Source organism: Symphalangus syndactylus, chromosome 17 (assembly GCF_028878055.3).
Source record: "Symphalangus syndactylus isolate Jambi chromosome 17, NHGRI_mSymSyn1-v2.1_pri, whole genome shotgun sequence".
Lineage (NCBI taxonomy): Eukaryota > Metazoa > Chordata > Mammalia > Primates > Hylobatidae > Symphalangus > Symphalangus syndactylus.
Genome location: NC_072439.2, coordinates 66,689,888 through 66,713,124, shown reverse-complemented (window position 1 = coordinate 66,713,124; position 23,237 = coordinate 66,689,888). Strand labels below are relative to the sequence as shown.

General features: G+C 31.3%; 1 protein-coding gene across 1 annotated transcript in view; it reads left to right on the top strand.

Annotated features, from left to right (window-relative positions):
* SI (sucrase-isomaltase) overlaps positions 1-23,237 on the top strand; it is a 94,649-nt gene that overhangs the window by 53,578 nt on the left and 17,834 nt on the right. Inside the window, exons 27-37 of the mRNA XM_063620425.1 lie at positions 1,247-1,415; positions 2,954-3,050; positions 3,146-3,258; positions 3,346-3,471; positions 4,945-5,073; positions 5,781-5,891; positions 8,057-8,119; positions 11,601-11,717; positions 13,001-13,088; positions 14,026-14,164; positions 22,387-22,520. Coding sequence (XP_063476495.1) covers positions 1,247-1,415; positions 2,954-3,050; positions 3,146-3,258; positions 3,346-3,471; positions 4,945-5,073; positions 5,781-5,891; positions 8,057-8,119; positions 11,601-11,717; positions 13,001-13,088; positions 14,026-14,164; positions 22,387-22,520 — 1,286 coding nt within the window. The remainder of the gene's footprint in view (positions 1-1,246; positions 1,416-2,953; positions 3,051-3,145; positions 3,259-3,345; positions 3,472-4,944; positions 5,074-5,780; positions 5,892-8,056; positions 8,120-11,600; positions 11,718-13,000; positions 13,089-14,025; positions 14,165-22,386; positions 22,521-23,237) is intronic.

The window sequence follows — 23,237 nt, the reverse complement described above, 5'->3', positions numbered from 1 at the left end:
CTTTGGAGGTGTTCAATTTCACTATTAGCATCAGACTCTTCTTCTAATCAAGTTGAGAACCAAAACCAAAACCTCTTTTAAACAGCATGATGAGTGTTGGCAAAAATAAGTATTTGGAAACAAGTGAAGTAAATGTTTTATTAAAACTGTTGATATAGTTTATTGGTGCTTGAATCTGATAGAATTAATAATTTATCTGCCAGGTATTAGTGAAAATAAGTTACAACACGTAAGTCCAGATATATTTTTATGTTACGATGAATACATTTAATTTTAAAATTGTAGTCTTTATTTTATTCAAAAGATCTATAAACTATAATATATTAAAATATACTTTTATGTAATTTAAGTTTGCCATGCCATTCCTTAGATGATGTTATCAGGATGTTTTCTGGTATTGTCAAGATATGTACAAATAATACCTAAAACTATATCTGGATTATTTTAATAATTTTGTTGTTATGACAATATTTTTGTTCAAAAACATGGGAAGCTAAGTCATTTTATAAAAATATCCTGGTGCAAGGGCATTATTTATTGTCATTTAACAAGCATTATTCTCGATTAGTTTTCCAAAATAATAAATATAAAAAGTTAAAATATGCCCAGATTACTTGTAATACTTATGCTTCCTCTCCTTGCCAATGTTACTTTCCTTCCTCTTTATGTTCTTCTTGCAAGTGAGTTGAATAATAATATGTTTCTTGTAACACATTTCTTCATGCACAGCTATTTTTATGAACATAAAATAAAGGAAGAAAAACACAATTGGGAGTAGTAATTGGAGAGAGTTCAACATTTGAATATCCGTTAAACTTAAAATTCATTATAATATTGATTTATATTTATTCCATATGTAGAAAAAAATGTATTGTGATTATCTCAAGGGAGCAGGAAAATTGAGAACTTTTAATTTCTAGGTCACACATTACTAAGTCATTTATGATTTCATATTAATTTTATTTTTAAAAGGAATACTTGTCTAAAGAAAAACATGTACAATCATATTATTTATATTATGATTCTCCTGTAAGTATATGAAACATACTTTACATATTCCTTAACTTCGCTAAAAGAAAAAATGTATTAGATTAATCATCTATTTCCATTTGGTACCTGGGTATAATTAGGAATATAGAAAAAAATATTGATTTTTAGATAATCTAAGAAAGAATTACCATTATTATTTGTGATACTACTTTGCATATATTTTGACAGACATAGCTTTATTTTCTTTTGTTTTCAGCTGGGATTCTTGGCTGCCTGGATTTGCTTTTAATGACCAGTTCATTCAAATATCGACTCGCCTGCCATCAGAATATATATATGGTTTTGGGGAAGTGGAACATACAGCATTTAAGCGAGATCTGAACTGGAATACTTGGGGAATGTTTACAAGAGACCAACCCCCTGGTGTAGGTACCAACATGTGACCACTCCACGAGGCAACTAAGACCATGAGTAGAATCCAAGCCACTTCTTTATAGGCCTGTGCTTTAGGATTGAAGTAATGACAAAGGCATTAGCTAGAGATCTCCAGAGCAGCTATAGCAATTTTCTGAGAAACAAACCCAAAAAGTCACCATAAATTACAGGTGGAAGTAGAGGAGTGGATGGATAACAATTTGCTTGACTACTGTGAGAAGCCAAGCTTTGACTCAATACCTTAACTCTTTCAAATGCATACAAAGAGTATGCTGATTCTGTATTCCCTGTCAAGTTTACCTTTACTCCAGCTTTTAGAAAACAACTGCCTAAAGTTTTCCTTGCTTGTTTTTTACTTCTCAGGTACTGATTTGATCTTTTTTCCCTTTATAACCCACAGTTGCAGTTGTGTAATTTTATGTGGCCAAACTGCTAATTACATCTTTACAATGTGTTTTTATATACTCATGACACTTTTTCCAAAGATTTGCCTTGTTAATGCAACACATTTTATGAATATTTAATGTACTGTACAACAAATAATGTTATCTATAATATTCCAAACGTATCATAAAAATATATTTTAATAAAAATTATTCTATTTGTATTTTTCACATGTGATGTATACTTAAAAGGATATACTCAGTACCATACTATAAGTCTGTGAACTGTTGTAAGCATTTTTTATTGTTAGGTGCTCAAACAGCTTGCATTTATATCATAATACTCCAAACTTAGGTTATTGAAGGCTGTTTTCTATTAACACTAACTTGAAATAATACGTTTTGCCAAAACTGATTTCTTAAAATCCCTTCAGCATTTGTACAGATATTATTAGACTAATATGCTTTTGATTCTTGATATCTAAAATTACTTTCACTAGTAATTTTGTATATTACTAGAAATAAATTACTATAAAATCTATTTCACTGGTAATTTTATATATATTAAGAATCAAAAGTATATAATCTAAAAAAATCTGACTATGATTACAGTATGAAACAATGAATTAAATATTTTATAAATATAAAACTTTAAATGTTTTATAAATATAAAATATATAAACAAGATATTTTCTGGACAGTTTAATTGTATTCATCACTTTTATCATTTCTAGAACATTTTACTATGGAAAAAATACCAATTTATAGATAAGTTAAACATATAACCTTTGGAAATAAACCAAACTACTCTAATGGCAATAGTATTCTATATCATTTAATGTGCAAGCATTTGTAGTTGTTACATATTTGTATGTTAATACAAATATGTACATATTTGTATATTAATTTCTATTAATATACAAATATTATAGAAACATATTTGTAAACTACACGAAAGCAGGAAAAATTTAAACAATTATTTTCCAGGGGGACACATTTATTTTAACTGAAGCATAGTTTAAGGTTGGGAAACAGGGAAATTTAAATATCAAGTCTCGATTATATAATAAATTTTAAAATAACATTGATTAAATTCACATGCTATTGTTACTTAAAATATATTGTGTTTAATTTTCATGTTTCAGTACAAACTTAATTCCTATGGATTTCATCCCTATTACATGGCTCTGGAAGAGGAGGGCAATGCTCATGGTGTTTTCTTACTCAACAGCAATGCAATGGGTAAAACAATCATTTGCTGAATGTCTCTTATTTATGTGACTTTTTCATAAACTAGTATACATAAATAAAAATGGAATCTTATTTTGGATTTCCAGATGTTACATTCCAGCCAACTCCTGCTCTAACTTACCGTACAGTTGGAGGAATCTTGGATTTTTATATGTTTTTGGGCCCAACTCCAGAAGTTGCAACAAAGCAATACCATGAAGTATGATTGTATATTTCTTTTAAAAAAATTAAAAATTTTTATAGCATAAAGTAATCCTCTAGTTCACACATGAATTTTTTTTTCAAGGTAATTGGCTATCCAGTCATGCCAGCTTATTGGGCTTTGGGATTCCAATTATGTCGTTATGGATATGCAAATACTTCAGAGGTTCAGGAATTATATGACGCTATGGTGGCTGCTAAGATCCCCTATGTATGTATATCAATTTTAAAACAATGTTAAATATGGAATATGTAAAAGTAGAATGAAATAATTAAACATGTGTACTTTAAAATTAATTTAAGCAGCTGGTAATAATGCTTAGTTTTTTTTTACTAGCACCTATGTATTGGATATGAGATTTATATACAGTGTCTTTGTCAGACTGATAAAGGAGAGGAAGAAATACCATTCCTTTTCCTTTTCCCTCCCTAATTATATCACGCTATTGTTGTGCTAAACAAGTCACTGTGCACTTGATTTCCCCTCACGAACTCCGGGTTGTACAGGCGGTCACTATGTTCTCTTCATGTTAAAGTACACAGAAATATGTATCGTCAATAAGATAAGAAATCTGTATCATCAACCAGAGAACAAGTTGGAGGTGGAACTAATTTTTTTTTTGCCCTGGAATAGATAATAGTTGTAATATATAATACAGATTCACTCAATATTCAGGAAGCTAAATATTCCAAAGTATCCAGAAATTATCAATCTCTGAATTTCCTCATTTTTGAGCAAAATTAAGGGATCCTAGGGATGCTGCTGATAATACCTAAACATTAAAATATAGAAGGCTTGATATATAACAGTTTATTCTAAGAAAAATCAGAAAAACCTCATTATAAGACATTGGTATTTATAGTAGGGTCCAATATAGGGTTCCTGAATAACTAGTATAGGAAATTAATTATATATGTTGACAATACAGAAACATGCAAGTGGAAATTTACTTTTAAAAGGAGATATACATTATTGACCATACTTTCTATAACACATAGAAAAGAAATTGAGATAATGTCAAATAATAGAAAATAATTAACAAATTTTGTATTTAGGCTTAAATTGAATATTCCATGATATAATTCAAATATTTGTTGGTTTAAACATACTTGCAATTACCTATCTTAAAGCAATTCTTGCTTATATAAGCAGGGCTGTTATCCTAAAAATGACTTTGATGGATATTACAAGAACAAGATTATAGTAATTGATGTAATTGGTAATACTCCTTTTGCGAATATTAGAATTATTTGAAATTATCCAATATTTGCTATATAGTTCCCAGAAACAGCAACATCTCTTTCTGTATATACTGTACAAAAGTCCTATTTGTCATTTAACCTAATTTCATAGTATCATAAATCCTATTGCTCAGTTTCTTTCTGTTTCCTTTGAGGATCACATAATATATACCAATTTAGAACAATTTTTACCTCTAAATCAAAATGACTAACTGAACTGTTGACAAAACAGAACATTTACAGAAAGTTGTTCTTAGAATACTTTACATCTTTACATGCTACTTTTATTCCTTGAACACTAAACCACTTAATTCTTTTTAGGATCTAGTGAGGAGGAACTCAAATTTTCATATGGCTGTTACTTTTATAAGTATGATAAAATATGATACACTTACTATTTTGTATTTTTTGCCCTACTGTGATGATTTTTTGTATATTTCAGGATGTTCAGTACACAGACATTGACTACATGGAAAGGCAGCTAGACTTTACAATTGGTGAAGCATTCCAGGACCTTCCTCAGTTTGTTGACAAAATAAGAGGAGAAGGAATGAGATACATTATTATCCTGGTCGGTACTTGGAGTTTATCTGAGTCTTATTTCTTGTTTCCATTAATTCACCTAAAATAAGGGGGGGGGAATGTTTCAAAATAGAAAGTATATAATTTTGGGTAATACAAATCTAAAACTCTCTTCCTTTAGCAGTTCATTTTATTTGTATGGGTTGTGATCAGCTACGTTTGTATTTAGGTATATCCCTAGAGATTTAAAACCAAGCTGAGTTAAAGGCAAGCTGTTTTCTAGTTATCATCCAAGTTACAAATTGGCCTCTATTTATGGGAGTTATCAAAATGTAATGGTAGATTTTCTATTTTTATACAATTATTAGTTCATTCTCTGGGATTGCTTCTGATGTTTTTCATATTTAAAAATTTGCCTTCAGATTGGTGATTCAGTGAGGATAATTTTTTATCACTATCTTATAGGAAGTAAGCTAGGTAGCCAGATATCTCACCATAGAAATAAAAACAAAATAAAACCCTCTACTAATCTTGCTTGAAATGATAGCTGATGCATTTCTAAGAGTCCTTAGAATTTCCTTCTAAGAAATTTGGAGGGTAATGTAGCTAGAACACTGATCTTTATATCATTTGTCATTTCATGTGAGAGCACATTATTATGATAATGTAGTAATGAAAACTTATGCTTCATAATCACTGTCCAAGTAGTTATGCTTTTTTCCTGTGTACCTTGTTTATATTTCATTTTAATTTTAGGATCCAGCAATTTCAGGAAATGAAACAAAGACTTACCCTGCATTTGAAAGAGGACAGCAGAATGATGTCTTTGTCAAATGGCCAAACACCAATGACATTTGTTGGGCAAAGGTACTGAATCGATAGCTTGAAATAGAATAAATACAAAAATTATATTTCAATGAAAGTTTCCTGACATTTGTTGGGCAAAGGTACTAAATCGATATCTTGAAATAGAATAAATACAAAAATTATATTTCAATGAAAGTTTCAATTTAATTAGTAAAAGTTAAAAATGTTCAGGAGAGCTATACAGAAATGTAATGATTTAATAACTAATAAAATAATGTATAGTCTTTGGTTCAATCCAAATTATTAGACACAAAGAAAGAATTCATATAAGTCACATGTCCAAATATGATTTGTTTCATCTTTAAGATATATTTTATTATATTTATTGGTACCACTTGTAATTTATTATAAAACTACCATTAGTAAGATGGCTATTCATTATTCTGTACTGCAAGTTATTTAAATGTTCACTTCTCTTAAAAACATATTGTTAATAGTAGCAACAACATGTTTTGACAGCTATACTTAGTTAAAACTTAGATCATGAAGTATAATTCACTGTATTTTATATAAGAAAGTATATTCAGACCTGATATATTAATATATTACAAAAATATTTTGAATTGGCTTTTATATAAAGCAATCGAGAAAAAAAATCTCAAAGTAAAAACTAGAATGAACAATGATAAAACCCTCAAAAAAATCTATGATGAGGGCTGGGCGCGGTGGCTCACGCCTGTAATCCCAGCACTTTGGGAGGCCAAGGGGGGAGGATCATGAGGTCAGGAGATCGAGACCATCCTGGCTAACGCGGTGAAACCCCGTGTCTACTAAAAATACAAAAAAATTAGATGGGCGTGGTGGCGGGCGCCTGTGGTCCCAGCTACTCGGGAGGCTGAGGCAGGAGAATGGAGTGAACCCTGGAAGTGGAGCTTGCAGTGAGCCGAGATCGAGCCACTGAACTCCAGCTTGGGGGACAGAGCAAGACTCCATCTCAAAAAAATAAAAAAATAAAAAAAATCTATGATGAGAGACACAATTAAATGAAATGTGAGAGGCTTTTTGAATCTTGGGCCAAAATTAAGACATTAGTGATTAAATCTGCGAAATGCAAACATGTTCAATAAATGTTGATTGTATTGTATCAACATTAATTTCCTGGTTTTGATAAGTTCACTATTGTTATATAGCATGTTAACATTAGAGAAAGCTGAGTGAAGAATATAGACAGGGCTGGGCACAGTGGCACATGCGTGTAATGCTTGCAGTTTGAATGGCTGAGGTAGGAGGACTGCTTGAGCCCAGGAGGTCGAGATCACCCTGAGCAACATAGGGAGATTTTGTTATCTACAAAAAATTTAAAAATTAGCTAGGCATGGTGGTGCATGCCTGTAGCCCCAGCTACTTGAGAGGCATATTAATCCACAAGGTTTTTCTTTTTAACTTCCTACTTTCTCCTCATTCTGTATTTCTACACATTTTGTCAGATTTCTACCATTTCTCCCCTTCCTTTAGAGCACTATTCTCTACCATCAGCTAATCCCTTGTAAATAATTCCTTTTTAATGGATTATTTATATTTTTATATATGACTTTCTAACTTCTACAATATAGATCCAAATTTCCAGAGCTTTCAGCAAACTGAATTTCATCTCTGTTTTGTGTGTTTCTGGTCAGAGTAGAAGGAAAAAAAGTGTTGGTAGGCAATGAGGTCAGGCTGGGAATAGTGGTGGGATGAAGGGAGAGGAGGATTTAGAACTAATTCTGAAAATCATTGGGATGTTTGACTCAGCATGACATTATTCAGTCAGATCTTTTCTTCCTTTCAAACAAAAAGATTTATTGTTTTTAGTTTTTAACCCTGGAGTAATTCTAGAAATAGTTCTAACATACTACATTACATTACATTACATTTAACTTATATTTTTCATATTAGTTTTTGACCAGAACCTTTTGGTTATGTGTATTATTTTCAACATCACTAACTACCATAAAGGTTGACAATGCTATTTTGTATTTGCCATATTACAGAGTAGACTAACATGGAAAATGGGAATAGTTTGCAAATGATATGTGTGTCAATAATAATGATATTTGAAGGGATTACAGATCTGAAGACTTTGAGTTAATAATATGCCTCTAATACTCCATTACACTTCATTTACATAGCAATCATATCATGCTGACTATGTTTTGATCGGCTTTTCCTCGTCTTGTCTCTTGTAGGTTTGGCCAGATTTGCCCAACATAACAATAGATAAAACTCTAACTGAAGATGAAGCTGTTAATGTAAGTTTTACATGGGCTAACTATACAATGAAAATAAATTCAAAACTTAGACTTGATTATTTTAATCAGTAACTAAATTTGAATGCTTTTCTTTAAAAATAGATGACCATTTTAAGTTATCTATATCAGACCATATTTAGATCAAATTTACCTAATTTTCCTAAATAACAAAGTATCAGTTAGCCTATTAAGCAATTTTATATTTTGCTTTATTTAGTCCAAGCAATCATTCTTTTATTTAAAAAATTATGGTCTGGCACGGTGGCTCATGCCTGTAATCCCAGCACTTTGGGAGGCAAAGCTGGGTGGATCACGAGCTCAGGAGATTGAGACCATCCTGGCTAACACGGTGAAACTCCATCTCTACTAAAAATACAAAGAAATTAACCAGGCGTGGTGGTGGGAGCCTGTAGTCCCAGCTACTCAGAAGGCTGAGGCAGGAGAATGGTGTTAACCCAGGAGGTGGAGCTTGCAGTGAGCCTAGATCGTGCCTCTGCACTCCAGCCTGGGCGACAGAGCGAGACTCCATCTCAAACAAAACAAAACAAAACAAAACAACAACAACAAAAAATTATTACAGTAATAACATTTAACATTAGATCTACCATCTTAATAAATGTTTATTCATATAATAAATCATTGTAAACTGTAGGGACAATGTTGTGCTGCAGATCTCTAGAATTTATTTACCTTGCATAATTGAGATTTTTGTGCTTATTTCTTAGCAAGCCCTTATTTTCTTCCACTTACAGTCCTGGGCAACTACCATTCTACCCTATGCTTTTATGAGTTTAACTGTTTTAGATACTTCATGTAAGTTGAATCAAATGACATTCGTCTTTCTGTTACTGGTTTATTTCACTCAGTATAGCATCCTAAACATTCATTCATGAAAGCAAAATGAATGAATGAGATATTAAATGCAAATGATAACCAGAAGGAAACAGGAGTGGCTATAGTTATATCAGAGAAAATAAAATTTAAGTCAATGACTGTCACAAAAAGACAAAAGAAGTCATTATATAATGACAAAAGGGCCAATTCATTAAGAAGATACAATGATTATAAATATTTGCTCCCAACATGAAAGCACCTAAATATTTAAAGCAAACATTAACAGAACTGAAATGAGAAGCAGCAGTGCAATAATATTTGAAGACTTTGTTACCACACTTTCAATAATAAATAGAACAACCATAGAGCAAATCAACAAAGAAACAGCAGTTTTTAACAACACTGTAGGCCAGCTGGACTTAACAGACATAAGTAGAACTTTCCACCCAAAAGCAGCCATATATACATTCTTCTCAAGTGCCCATAGAACATTTTCTAAGAGCAATCACGTGTTAAGTCACAAGACAAGTCTTAAAAAGTGTGAGAAGATAGAAAACACACCGTTTATCTTTTCCAGCCACAATGTAATTAAACTAGAAATCAGAAAAAGAGGGGAAATAAGTAAATTCACAAATACATGGAAATTAAACAACACACTTTTGAACAGCCAGTGGAACAATGAAAAGATCAAAAGAGAATTAGAAAATTTCTTTAGACAAACAAAAATAAAAATACAACATAGCAAAACTTCTGGGATGCAGCAAAAGCAGTACTAAGAGAGAAGTGTATAACAAGAAACACCCATATTAAAAATAATAAAAATCTCAAATAAATAACCTAACATTACCTCTCAATGAATGAGAAAAAGAATAAACTTAAAGTTAGTAGAGGGAAGAAAATAAAGATTAGAGGAGTAAAAATTAAAAGAAAAATACAAAATAAATAGAAACTATCAACAAAACTAAGAGTTGGTGATCCTTCTTTTAGCCAGATGAATTTATAATCATTAAATTATACAAGTTTAGGGAAGTGTGAAAAGTTTGGGAGCTTAAAACTTACCAAAACTACTTCTAAAACGGAGTCAAATAATTGAACCTACTGAACTATGTCATTGAGGAAAAATGTGTTATTTCAACTTGAGTTCTGCCCACTATTCTTGAGAAATACTGTGTACCATTAGAGAGAAAAGCATGGATTTGTATATAGGTGTTGGAGGACAGTGTCAATTTATGTAGAATGGCTTATGCAGAATCCCTTGGGATTCTCTTCCACAAAAGGTGTCAACAGTGTTGGATTACATGTACCTGATTGATTTTCTGGATATAATCAATGATTTTATTTAAGGGATAGAAGCAGCTACGTAGTAGAATAAGTTAAACTAAAAAATGAATTATGTAAAGAGCAGAAAAGTGAAAATTAATAAAAAAGATCTGGCGCTACCATTTGTTATTAATTATCATGCGGGAGATGATATTCAATATAATCCCACCAAGCCTTCTGTCCTTATGAGTAAAATGTAATTAATGGGTAAGATGATAAAATTAAGTCCCTTTCTACTCTTAAAGACATTCATCATAGGCCAGTCGCGGTGGCTCATGCCTGTAATCCCAGCACTTTGGGAGGCCGAGGCGTGTGGATCACCTGAGGTCAGGAGTTTGAGACAAGCCTGACCAACATGGTGAAACCCTGTCTCTACTAAAAATACAAAAAATTAGCCGGGCGTGGTGGCGGGCATCTGTAATCCCACCTACTCTGGAGGCTGAGGCAGGAGAATCCACTGAGCCTGGGAGACAGAGGTTGCAGTGAGCCAAGGTCGTGCCATTGCACTCCACCCTGGGCAACAAGAGCAAAACTCTATCTTAAAAAAAAAAAAAAAAAAAAAATCCATCATACGTATTTTGTAAATCTCTGTATTCCCTACTCTCTGCATTTTCTTTATGTCCTCCGATATCTTGTTCATGGAGAAGACTGTTAAGGCAGTTACAACAGAATCTTAACATGTGCCAAAAAAGCATCCAGGTTGTCATGTCATTTTTTTGAGACATACCCAATTAACTTAGCTGCGGGTCAATCTTTTGCTAACGCACGGTTACTCTGACGCTGGAACTTTTGTTTCGACTGGCAAGTAGGGAATATTCTTAGTAGAGATTGGAATAAAACACCTCTTCTCTGCTGGGATGGGAAGGGTTAGATGTGAGAGACAAAAAAAGAAGCAGTTGATTAGGGTGGTGAGATGGTTCTGGGAATTGAGAAAGCTATATAAAAACAGGCTTTATACTATGGCCCTTTGCTCTTTCATTGTGCTTCACAAAGGTAAACCTGAAGTATGGGCTCTGCAGTAACAGAGAAAAAAAGCTTCCCCATTACTCTAGGAAGCACTAAAAATAATGCTTTTGTGGGTTCTGAACTGTTCTTTTATAATTCACGTAGGATTCCAAGATGGCTCTATTATCTCCACCGATGTCCCTCTTTACTTTATTAAAGTGTTGAGGAAGAAACCACACACATTTATGTAATTAAGGTTGATGTCAGTTTCCTTCATTATCAGTCATACATGACTTGTGAATCTGTCAGATACATTCAGATTTGTATGTATATAATCTCTCTTAAGACTTTCCACATGTGAGCCTAAATTTTGGTTTTACAGGCTTCCAGAGCTCATGTAGCGTTCCCAGATTTCTTCAGGACTTCCACAGCAGAGTGGTGGGCCAGAGAAATTGTGGACTTTTACAATGAAAAGATGAAGTTTGATGGTTTGTGGATTGTAAGTAAGCTTTGAACAATCTATGTTTTAAGTTATTTATTGTGCAGTGATTATGCAAAATTAGTACTTGGCTCAAATAATGTCAACAAAATATTTTATTTGAAAGCTAGTCCACTTTTTTCTCCCACAGAACTTTCTTATGCAAACGACTGCTAAAGTTAAGTTTTAAAAATTAAATTTATGTGTATGGATGCTATTTCCTGGACTTTTTCAATTTGCAAAATTCAAAAAGCAAAATATTCTATATATTAATAAATCCTTGTAAATATTTATTTCACTTTTATTTAATATAGGAATAAGTCTCAGGCTTAAATAACCATTAGTCCTTTGTATGAGAAATAAAAATTTCTTAAATTTGGTAACATTGCCTTTTAAAGTTTCTTTTTTGATGTAACCTTAAAATGTTAGTCGTAAGATATTTAATAATATATTTTTTGAGATAGCATAAAAATAATTTACTTTGCCACAAGTAAATGCTTAATACAGAAAATTTTATAGAATATATTTCAATTTCCGGAGGTGAAATTTTTTACTTTGTTGACTTTTCCAGTGTAAAGCATTAATTTACTTATTTTTTAAATTGAAGAAAGCTTTATACAGTTGTCACTATGTGGAAACTTTGTAGATATAAGATTGTATAAAGCATATATTTTGTTAAGAAATTCATGGAACATCTATGTTTATTAGATGTATCAATTGGTATACTATAAGGGATTCTCTTAAGTATATTCCTGAGAATGACATCTGGATCCAGAGAAAATTATCTTTTTCAGGTGGAGGCAATCCATTTTAAATGGTAGCTGACTTATTTATTTAGATCATGATTCTTTTAAATATGACTACTGAGATTCTGAGATATGTACTCAATAGAGATACTTCTTGAAATATCTGCATTTGTAAACTATTAATATATCTTGTACTTTTAGCAATAAAAGCAATTGATATCAGGCTCAGGGCAGGAGTAGAGGGGAAGGAGATGATAGGGCACATATTATTATAATGCTATGTCTTAAAGATATGAAAATAAACAATTTTTATGGGTATAATGCGTAATACAGAGAAAATAGAACATTTTATTTTTCAAAAGGAAACTGATTGAAAAAAGCAAACAATGAGATAAACTAATATCATTGAGATGTTTCACAATTTTGTTTGTTTAGAATAGTGAGTATATATAACATTGTTCAAATATGTTAACCTACTTACTTTTTGAACTAACTCTTTTCAGAATATACGTTGTAAATTTATTTTTTGTTTACCTTTTTCTGTCATCTTTTTTTAAGGATATGAATGAGCCATCAAGTTTTGTAAATGGAACAACTACTAATGAATGCAGAAATCAGACACTAAATTATCCACCTTATTTCCCAGGTACAATATTGTTGGTATGCCTTTGATATTATCATGTTATTATTATATATTAATAGGTATATAATATAAACTGATATATGTCAGTTAGCTATATATAGAATATATATATATATAATCAGTTTGATATATATAGAATGTAGGGAATAGGATTCACATACCCAATTTTCACTACCCACCCACACACTGGACCACACCTTGACCCATTACCAATATTATTTAACACTATTTTGAGAAAAAAATCAAGGAATATATTTTATCTACATTAACACAATTCTAGATTTGTTTGAAGTTGTTATTTTGGTTTGCTTAATAATTTTCCCAGATTCAAAAAATATTAAATACTCTTTAAGAGAAAAAATAAAATTATTTTGAAAGGAAGTTTTTACAAGTGTTTCTTTACTAAGGATAAGGGAAAGAATACTAACACTTCTCTGTTTACCTTTGACATAGAAGGAAATGAAGATGAATGTGATGTTTCATATTCATCATCATTCTCTTATGCAGGCAGAAAACGTCAGAAACTATTAGTATATAAAGTGATGGCAAAACTCTGGAAAAAAATCTTAAACTGAGAAAATGTGGATCAAAAGACAGTGTTATAACATTTGCCTAACCCTTAAACTCTGGGCTTTATGATACCAAGTGAATTTTTAATAAAACTCTAATCAGTGTTTTCCATCTATATGCACTAGAAAGAGTAGACATTGAGGAGTGTACTTATTTTTCAGGTTTTTATTAATTCATGTAATTCAGTTGCAATTTCAGGCCATTTTAAGTTGATAATTAACTCACACAAAGTATACAAATGGTTAAAATATACATAGGTTTTATAAAACACTGATTAATTTCTTTGTCAAGGAATACATAATTATGAGTTACACGTTTCATTGTACGGCACTATATAATATATTAATATATTTTCATTGATTCTTTCCAGAACTCACAAAAAGAACCGATGGATTACATTTCAGAACAATTTGCATGGAAGCTGAGCAGATTCTTAGTGATGGAACATCAGTTTTGCATTACGATGTTCACAATCTCTATGGATGGTCACAAATGAAACCTACTCATGAGTAAGCAATGTTCTGAATTATCCTCTCTGACTCTTTTATTCTTTGGATCTTACATTTAATGCTATCATTTTAACAGTCCTGACAATCTTCTCTTGCGTCTCTTTACTTCCCAATTGTTCTCTGTAACTTCTTCCTTCATAGCATTTAGAAAAAATGTGTTTCTTTCTATCTAATTTATCTAAATATCTTTATTGTTATTATTCTAATTTTTATACTATTTCAAAATGAATCCTAGACCATTTTTATTTTGTTTCTATGTGCCTAGCATAGTGCCTGGCCAATTGTAGGTGCTCAATAAATAATATTGGATTAATATTAATAAATGAATTAATAACATATAATTTGATATCATTAAGACATAAAGCATCAAACATTTGGCTAAATCTGTTATTTAAATTCATTGTCAGGCCAGGCACAGTGGCTCACGCCTGTAATCCCAGCACTTTGGGAGGCTGAGGCGGGCGGATCACTTGAGACCAGGAGTTCAAGATCAGCCTGGCCAAAATGGCGAAACCCCATCTCTACTAAAAATACAAAAAATTAGGCAGGAGTGGTGGTGCAGAGCTGTGGTCCCAGCTACTCGAGAGGCTGAGGCACAAGAATAGCTTGGACCTGGGCGGCAGAGGTTGCGGTGAGCCAAGATTGTGCCATTGCACTCCAGCCTAGCAACAGGGCGAGACTCTGTTTCGAAATAAAAATAAAAACATAAAATAAATAAATTCATTATTAATAAATTAGAGCACTTTAATGAACTTCTCAAATATTATTGATCATACTGATTATCTGCATTTTTAACAAACTTTTATGTAAGGCCAATGATGATGGAATACAGACCATTCACTGAAAATCAATTCTTTATTAGCACTTTCCAATACAAGTTTTGCAATGATTGAAATCTTCTGGCCAGGCACAGTAGCTTATACTTGTAATCTCAACACTTTGGCATGCTGAGATGGGAGGATCACTTGGGCCCAGGAGGTTGAGGCTGCAGTGAGCTGTGCTCCTACCACTGCATTCCAGCCTGGGCAACAAAACAAGAACCTATCTGAAAAAATAAATAAATACATAGAAATTGTCTATAATTCTGGGTGCCAATGTGGTACTCACCAGCCATATATGGCCATGGAACAATGTGTCTGGTGTGACTCAAGAGTGGAATTTTAAAGTTATTTAATTTTAAGTAAGTAATATACAATAATTAAATATGAAATAATAGATAATTAGTGGCTACCATATTAGACACTGCAGTTGTAGATCCCTGGCTTTTGACTACACATTATAATCACTTGGAGATTTTCTTTTTAGGTTTTAGATTTTTTTTAAGTGTCATGTGCACATAGTAGGTGGGTATATATATTGGGTAAGTGAGATACTTTGATACAAGCATGCAATACACAGTAATCACGTCATAGAAAACAGAAGTATTTATCCCCTCAAGATTTATCCTTTGTGTTACAAACAATACAATTACACTTTTAGGGTTTTTTTTAAAGTATACAATTAAACTCTTATTGACTATTGTTGACTATCATCCTGTTGTGCTATCAAATAGTGTATATTATTCATTCTTTCTAACTATATATATAGCACCCATTAACCATCCCTGCTGTATTAGTCTATTTTCACTCTTCCATAAAGATACTACCTGAGACTGGGTAATTTAAAGATGTTTATTTAAAGACTGGGCAATTTAAAGCGGTTGAATTGACTCACAGTTCTGCATGGCTGGAGAGTCCTCAGGAAACGTACAATCATGGCAGAAGGTGAAGGGGAAGCAAGGTGCATCTTACATGACTTTAGGAGACAGAGATAGTGATGGGAGAACTGCCATACTTTAAAACCATCAGCTCTCATGAGAACTAACTCACTATTACAAGAACAGTATAGGGGAAACCACCCCCATGATGCAATCACCTCCCACCAGGTCGCTCCCTTGACAGGTGGGGATTGCAATCCCTGATGAGATTTGGGTGGGATCACAAAGCCAAACCATAACACTTGCTTTCCTCTCACCCCCACACAACCCTTCCTAGCTTCTGGTAACCATCCTTCTCCTGTCTATATACATGAATTCAATGTTTTGCTTTTTTAAAATTTTTAGCACCCACAATAAGTGAGAACATATGAAGTTTGTCTGTGTCTTACTTAATTCATTTAACATTTAATGACTTCCGGTTTCCTACATGTCATTGCAAATGACAGGATTTTATTCTTTTTTATAGCTGCATAGGACTCCATTTTATATATGTACCATATTTACTTTATCTAATCATCTGTTGATGGACACTAAAGTTGCTTCCAAACTTGGCTATTGTGAACAGTGCTGTAATAAATATGGGAGGGCAGATACCATTTTGGTATATCTTTGTTTTGGATGCATATTCAGCAGCAGGACTGCTGGATCATATAGTAGCTCTGGTTTTGGTTTTTGGGGAAACTTCAAACTGCTCTTCATAGTGGTTGTATGAATTTACATTGTTACCAACAGTGAAAGAGCATTCCCTTTTCTCCACAGCTTCAACAGCATTTGTTACAGGCTTCTTTTGGATAAAAGCCATTTTAACTAGGGTGAGATGATATCTCATTGTAGTTGTGATTTGCATTTCTCTGATGATCAGTGATGTTGAGCACCTTTTCAGACGCCTGATTGCCATTTGTATGTCTTCTTTTGAGAAATGCCTATTCAAATATTTTGCCCGTTTTTAAATCAGATTATTAGAAGTTTTTCCTATAGAGTTGTTTGAGGTCCTTATATATTCTGATCATTAATCCCTTGTCAAATGATTATTTTGCAAATATTTTCTCCCATTCTGTGGTTTGTCTTTTCACTTTGTTGACTGTTTCATCGAGTCTTGATTTTTAATCTGTTCAGACACTCTGTGTCTTTTTATTGGAGTGTTTAATCCAATTATATTCAATTTCATTAGTGATAAGTAAGGACTTACTCCCACCATTTGTTATTTGTTTTCTGGTTGTTTAATGGTCTTCTCATTCCTCTTTCATTTCTTCTTATTTCCCTTTTCTCTGGTGTTATTTGATTTCTTGCTTTTTATATTTTGTATATCTGTTGTATGTTTTTTCATTTGCAATTACCAGAAGGCTTGTGATTTTTAAATAAATTATTATTTAATTGGTCTCTTTTATAGCTTAAGCATCTGACTATTTAAAAATTTTCCAGGCAGTTCTAATGACCATACAGGCTTGAAAACCTCTGTTCTAACAAATAACTGAAGTTGATAAAAGAATAAAAAGCATTTTGAAGTAAAGAGTATGGATAAAATTTCTCACTTAGTAAAACCTACTTATCTTATTTCGAGCAATTAACTCTTAATCAACTGAGAATAGATGAATGTATGACCAAAAACTTACTTGTTCACCAAATCCAAAAATAAAACACTAAGTAATTTTAAGAGTGAACAAACTGGCATTGAACAATGCCTTTTCACTGGGGCAAATGTTACTTTTGATTAACCCTTCTGGAACACAGTATTGGGGCATAATTATCCACAGCTAAATTTACTTTAACTAAAACTGTAGACATTAAAAAGAACAAAAATATTGAAAGTTGGCTGATGATCTTATTGGGAAAAATTATGTGCTTTGAGTTGAAATTATGTAGCTTAACAAAAATTGAAAAAAAAATTCCTCTCCACAGAAGACAGGAAATAAGTATACTTCTGAAGCACATTACAGAGTCAAACATGATTCTTGACACATTGTGGATGCTTAGTAAATTTAAATAAATTCATCATTATCCTGTTATAATCACAGGTATCAAAGTTGTTTTGGTAAGTTCAAGGTAGATACAGGTAAATTTCCAAATAGTCCATATGCAGAGATATTTAAGCATATGTAAGGTCCATTTCCACTTTTAAGTAAAATTATGAGGAGGAAGTCAGCACAATCTTCCATGGAATATCCTTGAAAATGAAATCAATATACATATACTTATTAGTGCTGATTTTGCTCTCGTTCATAAAACTTTTCAGTGCAAGTTTCAACGACATTACTTAAATTGAGTAGATTAATTGGATTAAGTATTAAGTAGCCTAATTTATACAGTCTTAGATTTTTCATATGTTTCAGATACTTTCTTAATATTTTAATTTTTTCAGTTACAAAAAATTGTTGAACTCGGAAAATTTTAGAGATTAAATAATTAATTACATGTATAAAGATCTTGACAAATGTAAAAGAACACTATAAATAAGGTACATGTTACATTTAAGCAAATTATGAAGAGTAAAGTCTTTCTGTTTATCATTGAGGAAAACTGAACAAATTATAAACACACGTTTTTTTCTCAAGTTATACAGACCGTAGCATTTTGTTTTTTAGTGACTTATTTTCTGTCTTACAAACTGCCACATATTTGACATTTAGCTGTTTCTTGCTACTGTGCTCTTTCACTTAACATGAAACAAACAAGAAACCCAACAAAAGAATAGCTTGCATGGGTTCAGAAATGGGATTTAATCATGTTGAGAAATTGCAGATAGTTTTACACAAAGAATCATGGTCACCAATGGCAAATAAAAAAAGCTTCATTTAGAAATCCCGCACAAAAAGTTTTGAGTCTTCAATTGCTCTCATCTCTTGTAATTTAAAATTCAATGTTGTACTGAAATAAAGCCTATTCTTTAAATGTAGAAAGAAATACATTTAAAAGTCTACTTCAGATTATGGGTTCAAATTTCACACAAATATTCAAGGATTATGTAATTACACATATATTATATTTTCATTTTTACCAAAAGCTTTAAAGACGTTAGGGATTAGTACATACTATTCATTAGAGAGGACTTAGAAAATTAAACATCTTTGACTCCCTCTGAATGCTTAGGTTGTGTTTTAATATGTAATTTTTAAATAAGTGCCCAAGAGTTTTGTAATCATAGAATCGAATGGAAAAAGTCAATAGTTATAAATTATTTTTGCAGATATTCTTATAAACTGGGATAATTTGCAACTTGGAAAATTATATTTAATGTAACTTTCTGGAAAAATAAGAGTGCCTTTTTGAAGTGGGGGCATTGTAAACTATAGGAAGTGGTCTCTTGTATTTTTTTTTAAATAAACAAAAACTAGTCTATGAAAAAACAAACACAGTATACCTCACCTCATTCACTAATTTAGAAGTTACTTAAGCTATAGCTGTAACTTTCTATTAATCAGCTGTTCGTCTCCAGACCAGATAGTAAATGCATGTCTTCCAGACATGAGATTCTGAATGATACAGATGAATAGAACATTGATACAGTTGTTATATCAAAATATAAAATTTGAGATATGAATCTATAAAACTCTTTCCATGATATAGTATTTCACATCGTCTTCTTGCTAAAGGAAATTTCAAGTTTCATTAATTTTTTATATACTAAAACATAATTAAAATATTTTAGCTTACAAAATACTTGTTATCCAATTTCAAAATTAAAACAGATATTACATTTTCTGATCTAATGGTGACTATTTGAAATGTGACTTGGGAAAATTTATATTTCTAATAAATACTAAATATATAATACTAAATATATTGCCTTCAAAAAAATTCAATAAAATATCTTTGATTTTTCAAAGAGTTGTTTTCATAAAATTGAGGATAACAATTCTGTAATAACTTTCTTTTCTCTACTATACACCAGTCTATATTCTAAAATAATTTAACACCATCCAATCATGAGAACATCGTCCAATCATGAGATAGAAGTGTTTGGAAAATGTTTATAAATTGATTTCATCAGTAATTAAAGATAATAGTCACATTAATTAATTTAACATTTTCTTTTAGAAACTATGACTAAAATAAAGATATTAATTTATTGTAGGAAGATTAAAAATGTTTTAAATTTATAAATTTAGTATTCTCTTCACAGATTTCATTTTTGTAATATACATGTAGAGTTTCTGGTTTTACTTCTATAAAAAACTTTTTTATAATGATTGAAGATATATTCTGATTTTTAAAATATATTTCAAGAAAATGCTCATGTAGGCAATAATAAACACACAACAAAAATATCTCTTTCCTATAAGCTGAACTCTCCAATGTCAAGTGGTAACAAAGAACAAACTCTTCTGGCTTAAAGTTGTTTCTCAAGAATAAGTTAAACTAAGTTAATTGTGACTGTACAATTTGTAAGATTGAAACACTGTTGGAAATAATTAGAATATATTTACCGTGTTTGAACTTTATATCTTTAGTGTCGTCAAATACGTATTCTGTGTGAGGGTTTACAGAGGAGATTCCTCTTATATAAGAGGTTAGAATTACCTTAAGAGAAAATTATTATGAAAATACTTCATTTATTTTATAGTTTTATTTTAATTTACAATTAACAATAGTAAATATGGAGTACATTGTGATGTTTTCATACATTATACAGTGTGAAATGATCAAATAAGGCTAATTAGCTTATTTATCTTCTCAGATGTTTATCATTTATTTGTAGTGAGAAGATTTAAAATTCTTTCTTTTAGCTATTCTGAAATATACAATATATTATCTATGGTCATCTTGCTAAATTTATTTTTCCTATTTAACTGTAACTTTGTACCCATTGTGTGAAACTACTTTATGTAGAATCCTTATCAACCTGATAAGCATATATTCAGCTATTAATTTAAAGCACCAGTAAAGAATTTTTTCAAGTGTAAAGTATACAATAGAGAAAAAAAAATCCTCCAGAAACATAATTTTCTTGCATGTGAACACATGAAGAATTTTTGACAACCCTGTCCTTGCAAATAATTTTTATATTAAACTAAACTAATTTTGTTTCCAAATGAATTAAACTCCAAAAGTACATTTTCATATAGATTTATAGAATTATCACCAATTATTACTCTTCATATTTATATATTTATTTCTTATTAAATTTCACAAAATATATGTAACATATATTTAAAAGATTAATATTCCTAAATGGCCCTTTTATATTTGTTATGAAAAAATAAAGCAGTGAAGATCATTTTCTTTTACTGGTTTTTTAAAAGAGTGACAATTTAGAAGTAGAAAATTTTAAGTTAACTAACACAATATTGCCTTTATTAGCAAGCAATGGTTCAATATATTATGTCTGTTTAATACATTTTTAGTTTCCTGTACTTTTGACTTGAGACATTTGTTAATTCTGAACTTTCTTGAGCTGCTATTACATGCCAAGCATTGCATTAGATATAAGGGATGCAAGGAAGATTAAAGTATAGCGCTTCATTTTAGGAATCTCAAGGTGTCATGGAAGGAGCTTTATATGCATACAAACGTAGGATCTAGCTGTAACAAGGAAATGATTCAATACTGTTGATAATGTGTTAGTGCCCAGTGAAGTCTGCCTAATTATGTATTTGTGGTATCTTCTTCTAAGATAGTTCTGCAGCTCTTATTCATATTCAAATTATTTGAGTAATATAAAAATAAAATTTTTATTTCCAACTAATATTAGAGTAAAATGTTATTAATACTCTTATAATGTAATCTGTGTTCAGTCAGAGAGAAAGACAGAGGGAAAAGAAAGGGAGATAGAGGAAAATAGATGAAGATGATATAAAAATAATTTTTTTTTTCTAAAACTAGAACATATTTTAACATGCATGTCATTAAATTCATTCTCCAAAGACTGAGAAGGGAAATAAATCATATGATTTCATTTACACAACCCATTCTGTTGAGATCTTACTTCCAATAGATTCTACACTTGAAATTGAGCAATTCTTTTTAGTTTTAAGACCCAAGAATACTTTGCCCTCTTCAAATTCAACCTTTAAAGCAAAGAGTATGATAGTAGGCATTGTCTGCACAGTAATATGTACATTAAGTGTTGATATGTTATAGTTGAGAGGCGTTGGGGCAATGAATAGTTAGAGTATAAGCCTTTATTAAAAATACATTAAAGTAAAATAAAAAGCTCAATGTGATGAATTTGTTGATTTCATTCAATTAATAGTTGATTTAACTTGTATTCATTGAAGGAATATATAAAGGCCTCTTAATATCTGCATGTCACTCTGGTAAATGTTGAAAGGGAAAAAGATGTCCTTTATGCTTCTGAGGATTTTATAATTTAATGAGAGAAGACAAACTTATCAAGAGCCAGTTGTAATAAGAGACAATATAAGCACCACAAATCACTATTTTTTTTTTTACAAAAGTAGTCATAAGTAGATATATTTGGAGAAAATATCTCATGTAAAAACTCAAAAATACTTCTCTACTATATTAGTGCATTGCAGAAGACAACCGGAAAAAGAGGGATTGTAATTTCTCGTTCCACGTATCCTACTAGTGGACGATGGGGAGGACACTGGCTTGGAGACAACTATGCACGATGGGACAACATGGACAAATCGATCATTGGTAAGTGAAAGTCACCATATTTATTATTATTTTTTGTTTTCTATTAGATACTCACTTTTGCTGGTGCTAGGTCATAAAATTTATAAGTCCTCAGAATTTTGTTCTTCACATCACACTTTATGACATATAGCATCAGAAAAAGACAGTGGGCCAGGAAGCTGGATTGAAGCTGCTGTGTAGAAACTAATCATCTGCAACTAGTTTATTTTGAGGAAATAGTGTCATTGTTATTGGCCTGAGTTTCCTTGCTGAAAAGGGCAGGAGCTGGCAAAGATAACATCTAGAGCTAATAAAGAGAAATGAATAGAAATTCTAGATTTCATGGCTATTATTAAAAAGTCAAAAAATAACAGATGCTTTCAAGATTGTTGAGAAAAGTTGACACATATACTGTTGTTGGTAGTATAAATTAATTAAACCATTGTGAAAAGCAGTATGATGATTCCTCAAAGAGCTAAAAACAGAATGACCATTCAACCCAAAAATCCCATTAGTGGTTATATACCCAGAGGAATAGAAATTATCCTACCATGAAGACATGCACAAGAAGGTTCATTACAACACTATTCACAAAAGACACTCTTCGCCAAAGACATGGAATTCACCAATTCACTATTCACCAAAGACATGGAATCAGCCTAAATGCCCATGAATGGTAGACTGAATAAAGAAAATGTGGTACATATACACCAAGGAATATATACAGCCATAAAAAAT